The sequence below is a fragment of the Littorina saxatilis genome, linkage group LG9, assembly GCF_037325665.1.
Source record: "Littorina saxatilis isolate snail1 linkage group LG9, US_GU_Lsax_2.0, whole genome shotgun sequence".
NCBI classification, from domain to species: Eukaryota; Metazoa; Mollusca; class Gastropoda; order Littorinimorpha; family Littorinidae; genus Littorina; species Littorina saxatilis.
In genome coordinates this window covers 46,248,190-46,273,537 of record NC_090253.1, presented here as the reverse complement: position 1 = coordinate 46,273,537, position 25,348 = coordinate 46,248,190, and the positions used below count along the sequence as shown (strand labels likewise).

Sequence of the window (25,348 nt, the reverse complement as noted above, 5' to 3'; positions counted from 1 at the left end):
CCCACAGCCCCATGTCCGAGTCCCTGACCAGTCGGCACAGCAGCAAGCTGTGTGACCAGCCTAGAGAACTGCTACTGCGCAAATAATCCTGGGGACTCAGACCATGGAGCTGCATATGGTCATATAAGGTTTTAAAGGTAATTCTATTTGTAGCGCATGGAGCGAAAATGTGTTGAAATGAATAGGGTTCTCCACAATGGCAGGACTTGTTAAAGATATGGAAGCGGCAGCCGCCGGCACGGAGGCGTCTGAAGATAGTGAGGAGGTTTGTTGGGAGATCGGGGTGTAGATCGTTCATATCAATGGGTTGATAGGACAGAGATGTTACGTACTGACTTCGAGTGAGTTTACGAATTTTACTGTAGAACTCGGTTACTGAGTAGCCGATGTTAGTGTTAGCTGGGCTAGATTCTGCCGCTTCTTTGGCAGCGACATCCGCCAGTTCATTTCCCCGGACCCCTACGTGAGAGGGGACCCAGAGAAATGATACGGATGTGCCGGATGCGATTAACTGGTGACATATAAAGAGGATTTCTCTTTGTAGCTCTGCCCGATTTGATGTGTTTCGATGCAGAGCTTGTAGTGAAGAGCGCGAGTCAGAGCAGAAAACTACCGCACGCGGTGTGACTGGGAGGTCATTTATAAAAGTGCATGCCATGAGCAAGGCAAATAGCTCGGCTGAGAATATGGAGATGTTTTTATTAAGAGTATATTTCCTTGTGATTTTGAGATCTGGGATCACAAAGGCGCAGCCAACGCTGCCGTCTGCAAATTTGGATCCGTCAGTGAAGACTTTTAAATGCTCCGAGAATTTGTAGTTTAGGGTTTCTTTTGTAACAGTAGCTAGGTAGACGGGGTTATCTTTTTTGGTAGTATTATCTTCACTGTCGTATATGATAGTAGGGGTTTCCTCAAGCCAGGGCGGGTAGGAGGGCGGGGGGACCCTGGCCAGCTCACTGACCTTCACCCCGCTATCGGCTAGAATGCGATTGACTGTGTCGGATAAGGGTAGCGTTTTGGCCAAGAATTGAGTGCTATGTTTGGTGTTGGCCTCATAAGTTTGGTGCTGAGGAAAAAAGTCAGTCAGGACCTCGCAGGCAGAGTTCTCTACCGCGTGGGCTCTGACAGCATACTGAGCTGAACGGAGTTTTATCTCATCCACGAGGGGCAGCCACCCACACTCGCTGTGGACTCGACTCTTACTCGCTTGTTGGGAGAGTCCCAGAGCTATCTTGAGCGCCCTGCACTCTATAATAGCCAGTTTTTTCATGAGCGCCGGGCGCGTCGCGAAATAAGCTTCGCACCCGTACAGGAGGCGGGAGCGAATTAATGCCCGCACTACCTCTGTGACACACTTGCGTCCTCTGGCCCAGGATTGGGACGCCAGGTAGCGTATGATATAAAGATCCTTGTTGGCCTTATTGATCAGATGTTCGATATGACTGGTCCAGTCGAGTCGAGTATCGATGATAACGCCGAGGAACTTAACTTCTGAGCTCGGTTTGATAATAGGGAGATTTAAAAAACGAAACGTCGGGACGTTTCGTTTTGAAGTTGTGGTAAACGTCATCATTTCGGGGGTCTCTCGCTGGAAAGGTGAAGGTCAACTGAAACGGAACGTGGAACGTCAAAACGCAGTCACGTTTTCCACCCCCAAAAAACGAACAATATTTCGTCAACTTTTGTGAGTATTTTTGCACACTAACAGTTTTATTTGTTGGCCATTTTATGCATTGCTAGATTCATCAACCCTTTCACAGTCTTTCAGCGCTGAGAATGTGTTCATTGGAGGTAGACAACTGTTGTGAACTGAAATATTTTGAAGGGTGCTGATCCTGGTACATTTATCCAACTTCATGGTGAGAAAGCAAATGGCGAAGCAGAAGTAGGTCATCGCATCGAATTTTTATTCTGGCTTCGTATGTGATTTTGTATAAACAAAGTCTGTGTGATTTATTTGGACTGAAAATAATCAAAGTATGCCCGATTCTGGACCACCTCCTAGGGTTTTTTTTTCCATTCTGATCGAGGACAGACGTGACAAGTACAAAACAACCCCTAGTTGGGGAAAGGCTTCTAAATCGGCACAGGCGTGTGCACAGGGCCGTTTTCTGAGAATGGGGAATACTCAGGGTATAATTGCCTACATGGTTCGGTAGGCGTTCGGTAGAGCTCTTTGCCATAGGCTGTTACCAGTTGTAAAAATTGAGATGCGTGAAATGGATAAAAAAAATAATGAGTTCGAATGAGTAAATCTTGGAATTCAACATGAATGATCTAATTTTTGTGAAATACAATTGATGATGAGCAGGTGCATGAATTGAAAAATGTGAAGCTCTTGTGTGTGCAATGCGAGTATGTCAATCCTTTATTGACTCGTGGAGTTGAAATTATGCCATGCCCAGTCAGCGGATCATATCCTGCCATGCCCGGCCTTTCATTTGCGCATGACTCGCCTTTTATTTGCGTATGCCCGCCGTTTTCTGACCCTCCTTTTTATGTTGATATACCGATACAGATTCAATCTCAGTTAAACTGTATAAAAAAAAAGTATGCATTTGATAAAAAAAAATATTTAAGAAATTGACACGGTTTAGTACTGTACATGGTGTAATTTCACTTGAAGATTTATCGCCCTTCCTTCATTCCGAAACGAAACGTGAATACATCTAAATCTTGTCTGCGGTCTATGCCGTCTCGTTTCACGTTCCCTTTCGCGGGGTGACTCATTCACCAAACGAAACGAGCTGCAAAACGAAACGTGCTGTCTTTTAAATCTCCCTACTATCACAACCTATCTTTATACTGCAGTTCCTGTACAGTTGTCTACGGGAGACAACAAGAAAGACTGTTTTATTTGAGGCTAGTTGGAAGCCGTTGGTGTACATATATTGACAGAGGTTGTCGATTTTAGTTTGGTAAGAAGATAAGTCAACAGTGTTGGTAACTCTGTTATGGAGTGGTCTATTAGTGTCTATTAAGGCGAGGTCGTCCGCATACAGAAGTACACTGGCACCGTCAACCTCAACAGAAGTAATGTCATAGAGCATGATGCTGAATAAGTTTGGCGCGATGATACTGCCCTGGGGAACCCCCATGTCCAGCGCATGGGTTTCGGACACCGAAGAGCCCACTCGGACAGACATCTTGCGATTGCTGATGAAGTTTTTGATGAATTGGTACATGTGGCCAGAGACACCGATTCTGCCGAGTTTTAGGAGTAGACGAGCATGCCAGACGCTGTCGTACGCAGATTTAATATCAAAGAAGGTTCTAAGAAGAGAATTATTACTATGTGCCATGGTCTTTTTGATTTTTTCAGTGACGTGCACAATGTGGTCCGCACACGAACGACCTCGCCTGAAACCTGCCTGGCATGTAGGAATGATAGTGTGTTTATTGAGGTGAAACTCCAGCCTCTGGTTCACCACACGCTCAAAGATCTTGCTGAGGTGGGTTGTTAGTGATATGGGGCGGTAACTGCCAGGTAGATTGCTCGGTTTTCCGCTCTTCAATACTGCTACTACTTGTGAGTCTGACCACGCTGCGGGGATAGTATCCTTTAACCAGCATAGATTGAAAAACTGAGTGAGCAACTTAACAAAGTTAGGTGGTAAATGTTTTATCATGTGATATGATATTGGGTCTAAACCTGTGGATTTTTTTGGGTCTTTCACAGAAGACATGGCGTTTTGGACTTATTTTGCTTTAAACATGCCGTTTAAAGGCAACTGGTTGTCATCTGGGGGGTATATGAAACCCTTCTCCTGATCTAACCTATAATTGAGTCGTTCAGTATCTAGGGATTTTGATTGACTATTTTTGGCAAAGGTATCTGCTAATAGGTTTGCATTTTCAGAGTCAGTTGTGGTCAATTTATCACCCGATAGCAGTGGCTTTTCTTTAGTTCTGTATCTACATTTAAATCTGCGGATTTTCTTCCAGATTTTGCCACAGTCTTTGTAATCTCTAGTTTCTTTGTGGACAAAGTGTTCCCAGTTTTGAAGTTTAGCCTTAGCGGTGATCTGGTTAAATTGTATTTCAGCTGACTTCATATTGACAATGACAATGACAATGACAAATCTTTATTTTTCGAGGGTGACAAGAATAAGCATAGGTATGCTTTTTTGCATCTGGCCCTCGCCCTAAAGAGGGACTAAACTATTTTACTATAACTATGACTAGGGAAAAAAAGGTTACATAAAAACATTAATGGTAGAACATATAAGTTTATGTACATGAAGCGCATTATGTAGAAGCATTGTAGATCATAAGGTAGTGTTCAAAATTGGGTGTAAAGCAATGAAGATAAACGGAAAGTAACCCAACAATACATTAGCTCAGCAAAACAATGTATTACAGAGCCAAATCTTCGTGATTTTGTCACAATAAACCATAATTCCGATAATGAACAACTGTATACAAAGAAAACATACCAATCAAGTTTATTTGTTCATAGAGTTCATTAAATGGAAAGAATATTTGGTTCTAAAAGAATCTGTGTTGGTGGATTGCCGCAGGGCGTCCGGAAGAGCGTTCCAGAGGCTGCTTCCTGAATAAACAAGACTTGATTTAAATAGGTCTATCCTAGGAAGAGGAGTGTTTAGTTTTATAAAGTGGTGCGAATTCTTCAAAGAGAACTTTGAGCAAATGGTTTCGGGTGCATTTTCTGTCATAATTTTATGCATCATTATTCCTTTGTTGTAATTCATTCTTGACTTCAGAGGTAGGACCCCTATGTTGATGTAGTCTGAGTCGGTGAGAGTAGTCTGTTTGAGTAATACTACTTTTAGCGCTCTTTTGTGTAATCTGCTGAGTAGCTTTAGGGAATTATCACTTGCAGAGTCCCATAGAGTGGATGCGTAATCAATAAGAGACTGAATATGAGCAGTGAAAAATAACTTCCTGGCTTGACAATTAAGGAAGTGTTTAATTCTAGATAAGAGGTACACTTTCTTTGACACTAATTTACTAAGTTGTTCAATGTGAGTTGACCAAGACAGGTTGTTATCGATGTGGACACCCAGAACTTTGTGATGGTCGACTTGTTCCACTATATTGCCGTCAATCATTAAATCGGGACCAGTTGAGGTAAAATTCTGTCGTTTTTGTCTAGTTGTAATTATCATATATTTGGTTTTCTTTGGGTTAAGAGACATGTGATTTAGGTCAGTCCATTCTGTCAGCTGGTTTAGACTTCCTTGGAGGGATTCTGATAAGCGTGAAGTTAGCGTCTGAGCAGTGCCTGAGATATGTCCTAATGTGATATCGCTTGTTTGCCAAGGCTTCATCACAGTCTGCATTCCACCACTCATTCCTTTTGGCCTTACAGTTAGGATTTACTGATTTAAGCGGAATGTGATTATTGCGGGCAGTACTGAGTATACATTGACGTATGTTATTGTAAGAGGCTTCGATGTCATCCGTAAGGAGAGTTTCCTCCCTGACACCCTCGAGCTCCGCACGGAAGCTGTCCCAATTTGCCTGTTTGTAATTGTACTTTTTTCTGGCCTCCGAGTTATTGCGATTAGGGGCGAAGCTTGGCGGGTCCATGGTTTGGTTCATTCAAACGGGGGCGGGTGTGACAGGGAGACTACCGCCGCCCTTCACAGCAGACTCTGCAGAGTTGTTCACCTTAGAAGTTGTGAGATATTTATAGCTCTTTATAGCTCGCAAGGCAACACCTGTGGATTGTAGAGTTCTGTTTGTGATATCGTAAATATTCTGCATCAAATTTGGTGGGCATATTCAGGTGGACCCCGGGCACAAACTGGTGGATAAAAACCGGCGAAGCCGGGTATTCCTCTAGTATATTATAATACGCGTGGCTTTTTTCGCCGTGTGGACGTATCTCCTACCAAACCCCGCCGGTTTGGCCCCTGTCCCTCGGCCACGGTTTCCCGTAGGAACGGATCGCGATGAACACGATAGGCTGGGTTAGATTAACGAGTTCGAAAGCGAAATGGCTTTTTGAGGCCTTTTTAGCATGACATTTCGTAGCAGACCAAATATCCCAGCTATCCCCGAAAGCGAACGGTTTGACTAAACACTACGCGACCGCACCCCAGACGAACCTAGCCGTGTGTTTTATTTCTCTGACTTAAAACTCGGTACAAAGTATGATAATGTTGTAAAGATACTGGATATATAAGAAATATTACACGTACATGATTTAGTTTGAGGCCCCGCAAGGTAGTGCAAGGTAGTGCAAGGTCGCGTGCAGTCGCGTGCGGTCGCGCAGTCTTTAGTCAGAGAGAAGAAGAAGAAGAAAGCGAACGTCAGTTGCCACTTGCTTCCAGCTTTCAAATCTGCTCAGTGTTGCATCGACTGCTGGATCATACAACTGGCTCTACAGGTAAATCCCATTTATCAGTCTGTAAAACTTTCTTAAAGTGTTCCTAACCTTGCTGTATTCTGCCACAGGGGTTACCGTTATGGAGAATTTGCAACATTCTCAGTCTCCCCCCGGCCCCGGCCCGCCATTTTGACACGCCACAGCTGGAACTGCAGGATTTTTGCCCTTTCAACGCTGCATTCTTTGGTTGTTGTTTTTTTTTAACCCAGGCATAGGCCATACATGGCCATACATCAGTACTATCGAAGGGTGTTTTTTTGTTCAGTGGACTGTAGAGTTTATACTAGATCAACGAGGCCGAGAAGCGAAATATCAACACGGCGAAAGATGAAAACGTCACACCGGCGTTACCCATGCAGATGCAGAAAGAAACGCTGCATTCTTTTGTTGATTACTAACCCAGGCAGGGGGGGGGGGGGGGTACTGGGAGCCAAAGTTTTGGATTCTGCCGGGGATACCCATGCAGTATGCTCCAGCCTCACCAAAATGCTGACCTACAAGACAATGGTCCGCCCTATTCTTGATTATGCCTGCACAGTATGGGACCCACACTCCGACAGGCTCATCACAACCCTTGAGAAGGTCCAGCGCAGAGCAGCCAGATTTGTCACAAACCGCTACCATAACACCTCTAGTGTCACAGATATGCGGACGCTACTCGAGTGGCCTACGCTACAACAACGACGTCGCTGCGCCAGACTCGCTATGCTCCACAAGATCCTCAGCGATCAAGCCTGCGTCTCCTGCGTCGGCCTCAAGCGGCAACCTCGAAGTGGACGTCGCAGCAACCACAGCCAACAGCTGGGAATAATCCCGTGCCGCACAGACTACAGAAAGTTTTCTTTCTTCCCGAGGACCACTGTCGACTGGAACTCCCTCCCATCAGATGTTGTCGAGGCCCCCTCCTATAATGCCTTCTGCTTGAGGGCAATGAGGGCTATACAGGCACAGTAACCGCTCTCCCCCTGCCCCACCTTTTTTTTTTAATCTTTGTTAAGGACACACACTTGCACTTCGTCAACATGTTAATAATGGTCAATTCATTGATCGCTGAACATTATTGGAAGAAGAAGAAGAAGATGCAGAAAGAATCTTGCTTAGGACATACAATACATATGGGGGGGGGGGGGGATGTATTACCTGAAAACAGCATGGAGCAAATAGTTATTTTGCTACTTTTCTAACCCAGGCATAGGTTGTCATTTAGTTATAATATGCGTTTGAATCATATATATATTTAAGACGTTTTAAATTTCCATTTCGTAAAATTCTATGACCCATGGTATAGGCCATATTACCTGAAAACAGCACACACACGTGCCATTGGACGTACCTTTATTGGGTGTGTGTGTGTGTGTGTGTGTGTGTGTGTGTGTGTACATGACTTTAAAAATGCATGGATGGATGCGTGCACTCGATTGTGTGTGTGTGTGTTTGAACCATGTATATATTTTCTGCTGTCATTTACATATGTTATACTATGCGTTTGAATCATTATATATTTTAGACGTCATACTTTTTGTTCATATCTTCACGATGGCTTTTACCTTTAATGCTTCCAACTTTCAAAGCGCTGCAAGGCTGGGAAGAGATGCGCACTTTCATCACTGTGTGTGTGTGTGTGTGATCAGGTGGGGGGGGGGGGGGGCTGGATTTTTACTCCAATGAGCAAATGTATAAGGCCTAAAAAAAATAGGTGTGGTTACGGTAACCCGACCTACCCTATTTTTAGGGGCCGATCCTATAACTTTTTATTACATTTGTCAACAAAAAACAAAAAAAAACCAGGGCAAAAAACGCAATGAAAGCGAAAGCGCCCGTGTCGCACACTTATTTCCCTGTCAAGTACCGTACTTTCCGGGTCATAAGGCGCGACTTTTTTCCTCTTGTATAACGAAGCGCCTAATCCGTGTATGAAATACGAAAAAAAATCAAAGAGACCGCTTGAGTACCAGTCAAACAACTTGTGATAATGCATGTTTCAGCTACTAGGTACTGCCCTGCCTTTGATCTGGCCGCACACACAGATTTCCACTCTGTTAAACGACCCCGATGCAGGAAGTGTTTCCTCTCTCATATATATGACAGGGGAACCACCTCTCATGGCAAAAACTGGGTCATTGACCCCTGGGAAGAAGGTCGTGTCTTTTAACAAGGCCACCCAGCTATCACAATGCCTTTGGTCACTGACCGGTCACTGACCCCGATGCAGGAAGTGTTTCCTCTCTCAGATATGACAGGGGAACCACCTCTCATGGCAAAAACTGGGTCATTTTGGTGCGCCCTATTGGCCCCCTGCGTCCAATGGGTGACTGGATTACAATTTTTTTTTTTTTAAAGAAGGGGGTGCGTCTTAGATAACAAAGCGCCTTGTCACCCGGAAAGTACGGTAGGTTTAATTTGTACACATTAGAAAAAAAAGTTTAAAAAAAAAAAGTGATTGCCTACCTACCTACCCTATTTTTTTTGGCTATGTTACCGTAACCACACCTTTTTTTTTTTTGGCCTAAAGAGAAAATTTTGTTCATGTAGACGTAATCATGCAACGTTATTCCTGCCAAAACAAATCATTTTTCAGTGTTGCATACTCCTGTGTATAAGGTATATATATATTTTTTTCCATTTTCTTCAGATATGGCGTCTCAACGACCAACTCACTGCGACCTCACATCAAGACGGTGACCACAACTTGGCCTGTGAAGCAGTACCCCGACTTCGACAAAAACAAAAGCAATCTTTCCAGACCATCATCAACCAATTGTCAGATGCAAAACCCAAAGCGAGCAAAGACTTCACACAACTAACCAATCTTGGGCGTGAAAATCAACGCCTCCAGTCGGTCACCTCATCTTCATCTGCACTACGTTCATCTACACCCACCGCTGCACCAAACAACCCTGCGGCAATAGCCAGCTCATCTTCATCTGCACTACGTTCATCTACACCCACTGCTGCACCAAACAACCCTGCAGCAATAGCCAGCTAATCTTCATCTGCACTACGTTCATCTTCATCTGCACTACGTTCATCTACACCCACTGCTGCACCAAACAACCCTGCAGCAATAGCCAGCTCATCTTCATCTGCACTACGTTCATCTACACCCACTGCTGCACCAAACAACCCTGCAGCAATAGCCAGCTCATCTTCATCTGCACTACGACTACGTTCATCTACACCAACCGCTGCACCAAACAACCCTGCAGCAATAGGCAGCTCATCTTCATCTGCATTACGTTCATCTACTCCCACCGCTGCACCAAACAACCCTGCAGCAATAACCAGCTAATCTTCATCTGCACAATGTTCACCTACACCCACCGCTGCACCAAACAACCCTGCAGCAACAAGCACTCCTACAAACACATCAAACCACCTCGACAATGTCGACGTCCTAACGCTCAGTCAAATCATGGATGACGACATAATTGACGCAACACAAAATTTAACACAATCCACAGACATGTTTGATGCAACACAAAACGCAACACAAAATGCAACCCAGTCCACTTCAGATGACGCAGTCACATCGGGAGAAGCTCTCCAAGCATTGTCTCAGGAATAAACATTCACATTCAACCCATTTTTTCACAACCTTTTCAGAGTCAGTAGTTGCGTGTAAAATCTGATCCCTGTTTTGAATTTTGTGGAATCATTTTGCGACATATCGATAAAGTCACGAGACAAAGAACATCAACAAAGACCATAATGGACAATCATGTAAATGTTTACGGGGGTGTAACAGAGATCGACTTTGTCTTTATAAGAATAGGAATCACATCATCTTAAACTCTACACACGGTGACAACTGCAACGCGTGTGGCACACAGCATGACAAACAAAAAAGAGCCCCTGCAATAAATACTCCATGCTTAGTCCTATTTATCAGTTTTGGTGGCGCTGATTTGGCAAATGAAATGTTTTAATTATGTTGTGCTGGCTTGCAGCCCAAGAGAAATATTAAACAAAAGCAAATTTATTTCTTCAGGCCTAACCATCTATGCATGGTGATCTGTAAACTTTTGTTCTCTGTGCACAATGCATGTGTAAACATTTTGTTGTTCGCAGAACGCAGAACCAATTTCACATTTTAACCCTTACTTAGGCTGGTTGTCGCGCTACTTTACGTATACTGTCACCTGGTTGTCACGACATATGTCGCGCTACTGGCTCTGTCTGTTTGGTCGGTTCCGATTACCTCCCATGGATGCGAAAACCTATTTGACTGTTTTTTGTTATTTTTCTCTCTGTTAATTCACCAGTGGCTATGTAAGATGTGTTACAGAATTGCACCAGTGTAAGGGTTAACATTTTATTTTTCACTCACATGTTTGCTGAAGTGTACAAATTTTGTTCCATTTAGTGCTGGTTTTTTCCCCCGTCTCAAGACATATAATTATGGTGATGTGTACAACTATTGTTCTGTGGGCAAATTTTTTTGCACATTTATGTCCCTCACTTATGTCAATGTAGCCGCTAATTTGTTTAAGTCCAGTCAATCGTACAAACGTTTCATTGTGGGTGACTCGAGCTGTCGGGTACTGCGACGAGATTTCTTTCCCAATTAGATGATTGGTGTTATATATTCTTTTACACATTTTAACTAGCATTCATCATCTTGGTTGAAGCGTGCAAAATGATTTTGTCACATTGACTGAAAAGGGCACAATTTAACGCTGTTTTATTGTTTCCCAATTACATGATTTGTTATTGTTCACAGAACCCACTGTATATTTACCACTGGGTTACATTTTCATTCCTATTTGCTGATGTGTAAAACTTTTTTTTTTGTACTGTGCACACTATTTGCTCGAGTCAGTAGTTGCGGGTAAAATCTGATCCCTGTTTTGAATTTTGTGGAATCATTTTGCGACATATCGATAAAGTCACGAGACAAAGAACATCAACAAAGACCATATGGGCAATCATGTACATTTTTGCGGGGGACTTTGTCTTTATCAGAATAGGAATCACATCATCTTAATCTCTACACACGGTGACAACTGCAACGTGTGTGGCACACAGCATGACAAACAAAAAAGAGCCCCTGCAATGAATACTCCATGCTTAGTCCTATTTATCAGTTTTGGTGGCGCTGATTTGGCAAAAGAAATGTTTTAATTATGTTGTGCTGGCTTGCCTAACCATCATAATGCCATATAATATATGCATGGTGATCTGTAAACTTTTGTTCTCTGTGCACAATGCATGTGTAAACATTTTGTTGTTCGTAGAACGCAGAACCAATTTCACATTTTAACCCCTAGGCTGGGCTACTTTACGTATACTGTCACCTGGTTGTCACGACATATGTCGCGCTACTGGCTCAGTCTGTTTGGTCGGTTCGGATTACCTCCCATGGATGCGAAAACCTATATGACTGTTTTTTGTTATTTTTCTCTGTTAATTCACCAGTGGCTATGTAACATGTGTTACAGAATTGCACCAGGGTAAGGGTTAACATTTTATTTTTCATTCACATGTTTGCTGAAGTGTACAAATTTTGTTCCATTTAGTGCTGGTTTTTTTCCCCATCAAGACATATATGGTGATGTGTAGAATATAGTCAATGTTTGTAAAGATTTTAGTCAAGCAGTATGTAAGAAATGTTAAGTCCTTTGTACTGGAAACTTGCATTCTCCCAGTAAGGTCATATATTGTACTACGTTGGAAGCCCCTGGAGCAATTTTTTTATTAGTGCTTTTGTGAACAAGAAACAAGTGGCTCTATCCCATCTCCTCCCTTTCCCCTATCCCATCTCCCCCTTTCCCCGTCGCGATATAACCTTGAATGGTTGAAAACGACGTTAAACACCAAGTAAAGTAAAGTAAATGGTGATGTGTACAACTATTGTTCTCTGGGCACATTTTTTTGCACATTTATGTCCCTCACTTCTATATATATATATACGACTTGTGTCTGTGTGTGTGTCTGTGTGTGAGTTCGCGATGCACAGCCAAAGTTCTCGATGGATCTGCTTCAAATTTGGTGGGCATATTCAGGTAGACCCGGGACAGGACACAACCTGGTCGATATTTCAACACGTGCTCTCAGCGCGCAGCGCTGAACCGATTTTGGTTCCACCTCAGCTATTTTGGTTCCACCTCAGCTACCCGGGCCCCCATACCGACACACCAAAGCCAAAGTTCTCGGTGGATCTTTTTCAAATTTGGACACCGTATTCAGCTACACCCCGGACACAATATCATCGATGAGATATTTCAACACGTGCTCTCAGCGCGCAGCGCTGAACCGATTTTGGTTTTTGTGTTCATTTCACCATTATAAGTAACTCTTCCTTATCTTCTCATCTTCTCCAGGTTTTCAGCGTTTACCTCCCTTCCTTCGTATGGTGCACTATAGTATGAGTGGGGCGTCTTCGGATATTCCCGGCGTTCTGTTACTATTTTTAGAAGGTCACCGCAGTGTCCAGAACGTAAATTGGACCTGTAAATTATCCTCACTGTAAAAGTGCAAAGGTCGAATCAATTTATAGCCACGCGAAAAATACACTGTCATCTATCTCTCTATAGATACGGCTTCTCTGTGTTTGTGTGTGTGTGTGTGTGTGTGTGTGTGTCTCTATGTGAGCAACACCTGGGTATTGTTCAGTTCTGTTTGTGATGTGGTCTGGCGGCTTTTGTGTATTTGTATGTACTGGCCTTCCTTTGAAAAGCCATAACAGTTCAAAAGGGCTTACAGATAAGCTATAAATTGCTCAATCCTGTTTGAGTGGAGTTCGCCTCCAAAGGTGATTAACACGGTTACATTCGTCGACAAGGATGGGACTCGATATGGTCAGGAATGGCATTATAGCCACTGAATCATTTTCGTGCTGTTCCCATTCCACGAATCTGGGAGGGACCTAAGCTTGGCGGGTCCATTGTTCGGACCCGGCGAAGCCGGCGTACGGCTCTAAGTACTTCTTCCCGGCGAAGCCGGCTACCCGGCGAAGCGGGTATTCATTCTAGTATGTCAATGTAGCTGCTAATTTGTTTAAGTCCAGTCAATCGTACAAACGTTTCATTGTGGGTGACTCGAGCTGTCGGGTACTGCGACGAGATTTCTTTCCCAATTAGATGATTGGTGTTATATATTCTTTTACGCATTTTAACTAGCATTCATCATCTTGGTTGAAGCGTGACAAAATGATTTTGTCACATTGATTGAATTCTCAGACTGTCCACATTGACTGAAATCTCAGAAAAGGGCACAATTTAATGCTGTTTTATTCTTTCCCAATTACATGATTTGTTATTGTTCACAGAACCCACTATATTTACCACTGGGTTACATTTTCATTCCTATTTGCTGATATGTAAAAAAATTTTGTACTGTGCACACTATTTGCTCATTTAATGCTGTGTTTATGTGTTTGTTTCACTCCCATGTGTCATATTTTCTGAGATTTCGGTCAATGTATGATGCCACTTTTTTTGTTTTGCCGCATTTAGCCTTTCCTTCGTAACTGTCTGCCTTCACCAAGCTGTAGATTCTTGCATTACTAATGGCGAGCAGCTACGCAAGAAAACGAAGAAAGTGTATTCAAGCGCCGAGCCTGGTAAAAAGAAAATATCGCTACATTGACCGAAATTTCAGAAAGCGTCACATGTTTGCTGATGTGTAAATGGTTTGCAGTTCATTGCACATTGAACGCTGCTTTTCTTAGGTTTGATGTTTTATCACATTTTGTTGTTCTGTGTGTGCTAGCGCTTTTTTGGGGTACATTTGTCGCAATTACTTCTAAATTTAATATGTTACTGTTGTCACTGCACAAGTCATGGCCAATCCACCATTGTGCCCTTTTTTTTTATCTCTCCCAATAAATGTATGGCATTCTGTTCTGTACGCGCGTGCCATTGCACATTCAACATGTTTTTGTTGTTGCTTATTCATAATTAACTCTGTAATTAATGAAGAAGAAAAAATCCCGTGCGGAGCACGGGTATTACTAGTATAAATATATTGCCTGACCTTTACGTAGGACGCAAAGTTCCCTTCAAATCTGCTGTCGCCTTCCGTCCTTCCAGAGACCCTGGTATTTATTCTGGTTCCAGCCTTGAGGTATACTGCCACATTCAGACCTGCAATAGCATCACCAATACCGTAGGCCGTGAAGCCAGCATCGCTTTCGTTGAACTGCATGGACAGGCTCGTTGTGACAATGTTGGGGTCAACAACATAGTAGAGGAGGAACACGCCATCTAAAGGCATTGTCGGAGCTTGCATGCTCACCAATCGGATCTGGCCGAGGCTAATGCATATCAGCAGCAGCATGCGGAGGGTTGCTGTCGTTGTCGTCATCTTTACCGTGAACGTGCTTGCAGTGGTTACAACGGCGGGCCTTTCTTGTTTTATTTTTGGTGATGGTGTTGGCGTTGTTGTCGTAATTGCAACAACTATTGATGGAGTCAGTGCACGAATAAAAGTGGACCACCTTGTGAGGAAAACGGATGAAGTCACTTCGGCGGCGAGACCTATACTAATCTTTCACCTCTGGAGACGATGTGAGAAAGACGCCAATGACGACTGTTGGCTTTGCTTTATAGCCAGCAGAAAACTTGAGACTCGGTCGAAGAGGTCATCTTCGGTTTATACGCTTAAGCCCCATGCAATGCGTGAAAAGTTCACTCTTAGTTTACAGCTCAACTACACTGGTGCAATTCTGTAACACATGTTACTTAGCCACTGGTGAATTAACAGAGAGAAAAATAAAAAATAAACGGTCATACAGTACTCCCCGGTTAACGTCACTACCGTTTAAGGTCACACCTCTGATAACATCAATCAGGGTGTTGGTCCCGACCTAAAGCCTTCTTTGTATGACTAAGAAAACCTCGCTTTGCGTAACCTCGGATACGGGAACACCTCTTTTTAGGTGACCCCCGTTCTGGTCTCTAAATGCAGAAGACTACCGCTTAAGATCAAGCGAAACTGAAACGGAAAAAAATCTCCCAATTTTGCGGCCTTGGCAGAGGTTTTTTTCCCTTATGACGTCAAAAGAGAAGTGACGCACAAATGTAAACGTCATCAGATTATTTGGCCCGATTATTTTACCCCAAAGAGGATGAGGAAATCTTTCGCAAATAAAACTTGGAAAATAGTTCCCGCCAAAAAAGTCGCTGAACCAATCAAAATTTCCAACGGAAACCACTTTGACAGAGTGAGACCCGTGGATGATGACAGATGTAACTGCAGTGTGCCCGCTCCCCTTCTGCAGAGGTGCATGAGGCTAGAATTGACCTCATGTTGTAATGAATGCCAAAAGCGATATTTGAGTAGTGCCAATTTTAGGCCAAAGTAAAAGACATTGTTGAAGATTTGAGATATTTGGAAGCTCTCTCTCTCTCTCTCTCTCTCTCTCTCTCTCTCTCTCTCTCTCTCTCTCTCTCTCTCGTTCCCCCTCTCTCTCTTCTCTCATGGTCTCTGTTTCTGTCTGGTCTGTCTGTCTCTCACTCTGTCTCCGACCCCTCTCCTCTCTCTCTCTATCTTTGACCCTCTGGCCATCTCTCTCTCTTCTATCATGTCTCTTTCTCTCTCTCAGCCTCCAATCTCTCTCTCCCTCTCTCTCTCTCTCTCTTCCTTTCAATTTCCTCCCCCCCCCCTACTCTCTCTCTCTCGATCTCCCTCTTTTTAACTCTATGTCTCTCTCTCCGTCTGCTCTCTTTATCTCTGTCTGTCATGATCAGTTTGTCTGTGTCTCTCCTCTCTTAATATGTCTGTCTGTCTTACCTCACCTCCCCTCTCTCTCTCTCTCTCTCTCTCTCTCTCTCTCTCTCTCTCTCTCTCTAATGCAGCTGATGGTCTCTGTGTCAGTGTGTGTCTCTCTCTGGATCTGCCCATTATTACGTCATTGACTTTCAATTGGCGGGAAGTCTTTTATGAGGCCTCAAACTAAACTCTGATCTCCTCGGTTAAGATCAATTTTTCTACTGAAATTGATCTTATCCGAGGATCGGTTAACGTGTCCCTCGGATAAGATCACGATTTTTTTTGGTCCCAAGGGGGGTCACCTTATCCGAGGAGTACTGTATAGGTTTTCGCATCCATGGGAGGTAATCGGAACCGACCAAACAGACTGAGCCAGTAGCGCGACATATGTCGTGACAACCAGGTGACAGTATACGTAAAGTAGCGCGACAACCAGCCTAAGGGTTAAACGTCAGGTATCCTGAGAAGATGTCTCACGCAGTGTACCGCTTAAATCCCAGGCATTGCACGAAGAGGTCACTCTCAGTTTACAGCTTAAATCCCAGGTATTACATGAAGATGTCTCACTCAGTGCACAGTTTAAACCCCGGGTATTACATGAAGAGATCACTCTCAGTGTTCAGCCTAAATCCCAGGTATTGCATGAAGAGGTCACTCTCAGTCTACATCCTAAATCCCAGGTATTACATGAAGAGGTCACTCAGTAGATGCGCTTTAAGAAGACAACAGCTGTGATCTGTCGTTAGTATTTTCCGACCATGAGTCGGAAAGTCTGCGCTTGTTCCAAGTGTATTCGAGCCTCCGAGGCCGTGCAACTGAGCCGAACTATGTTCGTATCTTAAAGATACAGTGCATGTCGCAGCATTGCTGAAGCAACGATTTGTCTTTTTGTCACAGATTACGATTCCAACTATCAAAAACTTTACACAACTATCTTACGGTGCGTCTCGCTAGCGCTACGTGTCATTTGTGCTACGTATCGTTTGCGCTATTTTCTGGATTGCTATCGACACAAATTGCCAAAAACAGTAGTGCTATCGGCACGTAGTGCTATCGGCACGTAGTGCTATTGTCACAATTCACACATACCACTACGTCTCAATAGAACTACGTGTCGATATCACTATTTTTGAAAAACCAATGTACTGTAGCGCTACGTGTGTGTGTGTGTGTGTGTGTGCGTCTCTCTCTCTCTCTCTCTCTCTCTCTCTCTCTCTCTCTCTCTCTCTCTCATTCACTCCCTCTCTTTTTTTCATCACGTATTTATTTCATTGTTGTTTTTTTGTTTTTTGTTTTGGGGTGGGGGATTTTGTTCTTCCCTCATCCCCCGTGGTCTACATATGATGAGTATGCTTTTTATATTTAGTCAAGTTTTGACTAAATATTTTAACATCGAGGGGGAATCGAAACGAGGGTCGTGGTGTATGTGCGTGTGTCTGTGTGTCTGTGTGTGTGTGTGTGTGTAGAGCGATTCAGACTAAACTACTGGACCGATCTTTATGAAATTTGACATGAGAGTTCCTGGGTATGAAATCCCCGAACGTTTTTTTCATTTTTTTGATAAATGTCTTTGATGACGTCATATCCGGCTTTTCGTGAAAGTTGAGGCGGCACTGTCACGCCCTCATTTTTCAACCAAATTGGTTGAAATTTTGGTCAAGTAATCTTCGACGAAGCCCGGACTTCGGTATTGCATTTCAGCTTGGTGGCTTAAAAATTAATTAATGACTTTGGTCATTAAAAATCTGAAAATTGTAAAAAAAAAAAAAATTTATAAAACGATCCAAATTTACGTTTATCTTATTCTCCATCATTTGCTGATTCCCAAAACATATAAATATGTTATATTCGGATTAAAAACAAGCTCTGAAAATTAAATATATAAAAATTATTATCAAAATTAAATTGTCCAAATCAATTTAAAAACACTTTCATCTTATTCCTTGTCGGTTCCTGATTCCAAAAACATATTGATATGATATGTTTGGATTAAAAACACGCTCAGAAAGTTAAAACAAAGAGAGGTACAGAAAAGCGTGCTATCCTTCTTAGCGCAACTACTACCCCGCTCTTCTTGTCAATTTCACTGCCTTTGCCATGAGCGCTGGGCCCGGTAATATGTAGCTAGTCATCGGTCGGCTGACCGTGAAACTGACGGTGGGTCGACGTTGAACCGCAAAAGTCAGTAATATGAGCGCGAACAACTGCCGGTCCAACTGAAAACAGTCGCCCGACTGCGGTTGGGCTTACAGGCACCTTTTTCGGTCGATCGACCGCAGTGCAGGTACTTGTTTTAACGTTCTGAGCGTGTTTTTAATCCAAACATATCATATCTATATGTTTTTAGAATCAGGAACCGACAAGGAATAAGATGAAAGTGTTTTTAAATTGATTCCGATAATTTAATTTTGATAATAATTTTTATATATTTAATTTTCAGAGCTTGTTTTTAATTCAAATATAACATATTTATATGTTTTTGGAATCAGCAAATGATGGAGAATAAGATGAACGTAAATTTGGATCGTTTTATAAAAACAATATTTTTTTTACATTTTTCGTTTTCACACGTTTTTGTTGTTCATTTTCTCACCATGTCCTTTACCACCAAAAAAAAAAAAAAATTTGAGTTTGGAAAAAAAAAGTTTAGGGTCGGCGCCGAAATTTAGGGTCGGTCGGGTGACCAGAAACAGACAATTTTTTTTTTGGGCCTAAATGTCTTTGATGACGTCATATCAAAAAAACGATACCGGTACCGCCAAAACAGGACCGGATGTTTACATCGGAAGTTGTAATGTTCTAAAAATACCACTGAGCGGTCTGACTGTCTAGTCAGCCGACTGTCAGTGCTACCGCGCTGCACATATTACCCGTCAAAACACGGCCGGTCAGCAGACTGCAGTCAACTGACTTGACAGTCAGTCGACTGTGGTTGTTCGACCGTCCAAAATACGCTGTTCATATTACCGGGCCCAGACTGACGATGCTACGAGTATACGGTTTTGCTGAAAAATGGCATTGCGTTCAGTTTCATTCTGTGAGTTCGACAGCTACTTGACTAAATATTGTATTTTCGCCTTACGCGACTTGTTTTCTTTCATGTACCCCCATGGGGTTTCTAGAAATAAAAATTTGACTTGACTTCACTTGATTATATTCCCTGGGGAAACGGTGAGAATGTAATAAACGCCAGTCGTACACATTTCCATCGGAACAATCATCCAACTTTTCTGCTTTTCTTCTGGAATATGGCTTGAATACCCTCCCTCCCTCCCTCTGTAACTGATCGCGTAATTCACGACCACCATAAATCTGGCCACCTTTGTCATGCAAGAAGAGCATGCTTCTCCTCAGGAAAATAAATAGCTCAGTCAGAAGCGGCGCTGGCTTCAGTGAGAAAGCAGCCCGAATTTCCATGAGGGTAACCTCAAAGGACTATAGATACAATCTTATCCTTATCATTATCCTTACTCGGACTCATTCTCAAAACTCTGGAGTCTAGCTGCTTTCCATGCGAAGCGAGAATTTTGTGCTGAATTAATTTAGCCGATTGACGAAGGTGTCTGTTAAAACATTAAATCAGAAAAACACCACTCTGCACAAAAATTAGCCGGGCCATCGAATGCTGGTATGTGTCGAAGTCCAATGTAAACGTTAGACAAATCTGTGGTGATACATACTTCTTCATATACAGCTTCACGGTAAGGAAGAGACCTTTACTTGTTATCCGTCTCCACATAGAAAAGTGTGACAACGGACAACTTCTTCAAAATTCATTAAATTTAGGATACTGCCTGAACTCAAAAAGAATGAATACGAAAGACATTTTGGGTGTAGCCAAGGGAGATAATAGATAAAGCTGGAAAATCCAAAACCTTGATCATGGTTTTGCGTTTGCTGGCATTTGGCGAAGGCTTTAAGCGGAGAAATCGAGTACACTGTTGTTTTTGTTGGCATCCGTGGCCTGTCCCAGCGTCATTTGTTCTTTGGCTGTTATGTTTTTGAGGACACATGTGAGGGATTTCTTTGTTTCGACTCTTTCCTTGTTTATTTATTTGTTTGCTTGTTTGCTTGGGTTTTTTTCTTCTTTTTTTTTCTTTTTTTTTTCTTCTTTTTTAAGGTAAGCAGAACTTGGTGAACCAATACGAAACATTTTTTTTAGGGTCAAAAGGTGTGTAATTAATTTCAGAGTATTAAGTTTCTGTTGAACTTTTGCTCCAAAATCAGGCGGTCGCTTTAATTAAACATTCCTAGAAGGTGAGAAATTTTGGTAGACAAGTTAAATTCAGAGATTTAAGTTTCTATTGAACTTTTGTACCGAGTCAGAAGGGCGCTTTAAATAGACAAAGAGAAAACTATAAGGTAAGAAACATTGTGACAGCGGGCGAAAATTGAAATATTGTCTGTGTTGTCAAGTTTTCTGTTATTTGTGTCCACACTTCAGGATGTCAAGCACGGGTCAAGTGATATTCACCTGCCCTGTCCAGCTAGCACCGTGCAGCTCGTGAACTGAGAATCAAACATAAGTCAATTCACCCAGCTGTGAAGAGTCAATTCCATGTCAAGTATTAAATCGTAAAGTTTGTCAGACAATGTGCATTTACTAGGGTTACAACTGTGACTCACAAGTAAAGCAAGGGGTCACAAACTTGCGAACGTTGATTCCCACGTCGCTGAACCGTTTGAAAAACAAACACACACACACACACACACACACACACAAACACACACTTGTTTGCTTGGTTGTTTGCTTGTTTGAATGTTTACTAAATGAAGAATCTGCACTCAGAGCTACGATTCCTAAGTGTGTGCCCACGACGTGGGGTCAGCTGCGACTGCAAAATTAAAAGAAAAGTCTTCCAGCTTGACAGGTACCCGTTGTTCTCAAGGCGCCTTCTCTTCACCTTCGCGTTGGCAAGGACACGTAGAATCCTCGCTTGACTATTTGTAGAGTTCTAAGGCATTGCAGACAAAGCAACTGCAAGAAAGTCAGGTTTTAGCTGTGTAAAAATCCGCTGAAACGGTCTTATATCCCTTCCGTTAACATCAAGGGCGGATCAATTCACTTTGGAGGGGGGGGTTACAAAATGACTGCGTAGATACAAGTTGACGGCGCCGAAGGCGCCTAAGCCTCTAGGGGGGTCCGGGGACATGCCCCCCCGGAAATTTTTTTATCCAAAGAAGCAAAATAGAGCTATCTGGTGCGTCCTGAGCCAATAAATTACCTCTTTTTTGGGGGGGTGGGGGGGTTACGTAACCCGTATAACCCCCCCCCAGATCCGCCCTTGAACATGGCTTCCTCCGGCCATACATGTAGGCTCTTATGACACTGACCCTGAGCTGACCCTGAGGCACTGAAAAGGTTTTCACGGAAAAATTCTCTCGAAGAACCAAATGGGTTCGGTGCATTTGTCAGTCTGTCACATGTTGAAGGGCCCCATACGGGTTGAAAGAGATAAGGTACTGTCGTGTTTTTTTCCCAAACCTAGTGCACTACCGTTCTCACAAGATAAGTTACTTCTGTTTTGTTCCGTCACTTTTTATATTTAGTCAAGTTTTGTTACATTTAGTCAAGTTTTGACTAAATGTTTTAACGTAGAGGGGGAATCGAGACGAGGGTCGTGGTGCATGTGCGTGCGTGCGTGTGTGTGTGTGTGTGTGTGTAGAGCGATTCAGACTAAACTACTGGACCGATCTTTATGAAATTTGACATGAGAGTTCCTGGGTATGAAATCCCCAGACATTTTTTCATTTTTTTGATAAATGTCTTTTATGACGTCATATCCGGCTTTTCGTGAAAGTTGAGGCGGCACTGTCACGCTCTCATTTTTCAACCAAATTGGTTGAAATTGTGGTCAAGTAATCTTGGATCGTTTTATAAAAATATTTTTTTTACATTTTTCGTTTTCACACGTTTTTGTTGTTCATTTTCTCACCCTGTTCTCACCAAAAAAAAAAAAATTTGAGTTTGGAAAAAAAAAAGTTTAGGGTCGGCGCCGAAATTTAGGGTCGGTCGGGTGACCAGAAACAGACAATTTTTTTTGTGGCCTAAATGTCTTTGATGAGGTCATATCAAAAAAACGATACCGATACCGCCAAAACAGGACCGGATGTTTACATCGGAAGTTGTAATGTTCTAAAAATACCACTGAGCGGTCTGACTGTCTAGTCAGCCGACTGTCAGTGCTACCGCGCTGCACATATTACCCGTCAAAACACGGCCGGTCAGCAGACTGCAGTCAACTGACTTGACAGTCAGTCGACTGTGGTTGTTCGACCGTCCAAAATACGCTGTTCATATTACCGGGCCCAGACTGACGATGCTACGAGTATACGGTTTTGCTGAAAAATGGCATTGCGTTCAGTTTCATTCTGTGAGTTCGACAGCTACTTGACTAAATATTGTATTTTCGCCTTACGCGACTTGTTTTCTTTCATGTACCCCCATGGGGTTTCTAGAAATAAAAATTTGACTTGACTTGACTTGATTATATTCCCTGGGGAAACGGTGAGAATGTAATAAACGCCAGTCGTACACATTTTCATCGGAACAATCATACAACTTTTCTGCTTTTCTTCTGGAATATGGCTTGAATACCCTCCCTCCCTCCCTCTGTAACTGATCGCGTAATTCACGACCACCATAAATCTGGCCACCTTTGTCATGCAAGAAGAGCATGCTTCTCCTCAGGAAAATAAATAGCTCAGTCAGTAGCGGCGCTGGCTTCAGTGAGAAAGCAGCCCGAATTTCCATGAGGGTAACCTCAAAGGACTATAGATACAATCTTATCCTTATCCTTATCCTTACTCGGACTCATTCTCAAAACTCTGGAGTCTAGCTGCTTTCCATGCGAAGCGAGAATTTTGTGCCGAATTAATTTAGCCGATTGACGAAGGTGTCTGTTAAAACATTAAATCAGAAAAAACACCACTCTGCACAAAAATTAGCCGGGCCATGGAATGCTGGTATGTGTCTAAGTCTGTAAACGTTAGACAAATCTGTGGTGATACATACTTCTTCATATACAGCTTCACGGTAAGGAAGACACGTTTACTTGTTATCCGTCTCCTCATAGAAAACTGTGACAACGGACAACTTCTTCGAAATTCATTAAATTTAGGATACTGCCTGAACTCAAAAAGAATGAATACGAAATACATTTTGGGTCTAGCCAAGGGAGATAATAGATAATGCTGGAAAATCTAAAACCTTTATCATGGTTTTAAGTTTGCTGGCATTTGGCGAAGGCTTTAAGCGGAGAAATCGAGTAGACTGTTGTTTTTGTTGGCATCCGTGGCCTGTCCCAGCGTCATTTGTTCTTTGACTTCGGCTGTTATGTTTTTGAGGACACATGTGAGGGATTTCTTTGATTCGACTCTTTCCTTGTTTATTTATTTGTTTGCTTGTTTGCTTGGGTTTTTGTTTCTTTTTTTTCTTTTTTTTTCTTTTTTTTCTTTTTTAATGTAAGCAGAACTTGGTTGGTGAACCAATACGAAACATTTTTTGTTAGGGTCAAAAGGTGTGTAATTAATTTCAGAGTATTAAGTTTCTGTTGAACTTTTGCTCCAAAATCAGGCGGTCGCTTTAATTAAACATTCTTAAAAGGTGAGAAATTTTGGTAGACAAGTTAAATTCAGAGATTTAAGTTTCTATTGAACTTTTGTACCGAGTCAGAAGGGCGCTTTAAATAGACAAAGAGAAAACTATAAGGTAAGAAACATTGTGACAGCGGGCGAAAATTGAAATATTGTCTGTGTTGTCAAGTTTTCTGTTATTTGTGTCCACACTTCAGGATGTCAAGCACGGGTCAAGTGATATTCACCTGCCCTGTCCAGCTAGCACCGTGCAGCTCGTGAACTGAGAATCAAACATAAGTCAATTCACCCAGCTGTGAAGAGTCAATTCCATGTCAAGTATTAAATCGTAAAGTTTGTCAGACAATGTGCATTTACTAGGGTTACAACTGTGACTCACAAGTAAAGCAAGGGGTCACAAACTTGCGAACGTTGATTCCCACGTCGCTGAACCGTTTGAAAAACAAACACACACACACACACACACACACACACAAACACACACTTGTTTGCTTGGTTGTTTGCTTGTTTGAATGTTTACTAAATGAAGAATCTGCACTCAGAGCTACGATTCCTAAGTGTGTGCCCACGACGTGGGGTCAGCTGCGACTGCAAAATTAAAAGAAAAGTCTTCCAGCTTGACAGGTACCCGTTGTTCTCAAGGCGCCTTCTCTTCACCTTCGCGTTGGCAAGGACACGTAGAATCCTCGCTTGACTATTTGTAGAGTTCTAAGGCATTGCAGACAAAGCAACTGCAAGAAAGTCAGGTTTTAGCTGTGTAAAAATCCGCTGAAACGGTCTTATATCCCTTCCGTTAACATTCAAGGGCGGATCAATTCACTTTGGAAGGGGGGGTTACAAAATGACTGCGAAGATACAAGTTGACGGCGCCGAAGGCGCCTAAGCCTCTAGGGGGGTCCGGGGGCATGCCCCCCCGGAAATTTTTTTATCCAAAGAAGCAAAATAGAGCTATCTGGTGCATCCTGAGCCAATAAATTACCTCTTTTTTGGGTGGGTGGGGGGGTGGGTTACGTAACCCGTGTAACCCCCCCCCCAGATCCGCCCTTGTAACATGGCTTCCTCCGGCCATACATGTAGGCTCTTATGACACTGACCCTGAGCTGACCCTGAGGCACTGAAAAGGTTTTCACGGAAAAATTCTCTCGAAGAACCAAATGGGTTCGGTGCATTTGTCAGTCTGTCACATGTTGAAGGGCCCCATACGGGTTGAAAGAGATAAGGTACTGTCGTGTTTTTTTCCCAAACCTAGTGCACTACCGTTCTCACAAGATAAGTTACTTCTGTTTTGTTCCGTCACTTTTTATATTTAGTCAAGTTTTGTTACATTTAGTCAAGTTTTGACTAAATGTTTTAACGTAGAGGGGGAATCGAGACGAGGGTCGTGGTGCATGTGCGTGCGTGCGTGTGTGTGTGTGTGTGTGTGTAGAGCGATTCAGACTAAACTACTGGACCGATCTTTATGAAATTTGACATGAGAGTTCCTGGGTATGAAATCCCCAGACGTTTTTTCATTTTTTTGATAAATGTCTTTTATGACGTCATATCCGGCTTTTTGTGAAAGTTGAGGCGGCACTGTCACGCTCTCATTTTTCAACCAAATTGGTTGAAATTTTGGTCAAGTAATCTTCGACGAAGCCCGGACTTCGGTATTGCATTTCAGCTTGGTGGCTTAAAAATTAATTCATG

General features: G+C 42.7%; 1 protein-coding gene across 2 annotated transcripts in view; it reads right to left on the bottom strand.

The window, feature by feature from the left end:
* The window catches only part of LOC138976244 (uncharacterized), a 197,598-nt gene that overhangs the window by 73,979 nt on the left and 98,271 nt on the right, over window positions 1-25,348 (bottom strand). Inside the window, exon 1 of one of the 2 annotated variants that reach the window (XM_070349075.1) lies at window positions 14,330-14,887. The exons of the other annotated variant lie outside the window; for it this stretch is intronic. Coding sequence (XP_070205176.1) covers window positions 14,330-14,659 — 330 coding nt within the window. The 5' untranslated portion in view covers window positions 14,660-14,887. Of the gene's footprint in view, window positions 1-14,329; window positions 14,888-25,348 lie in introns of those variants that run through there. 2 annotated transcript variants of the gene reach the window in all.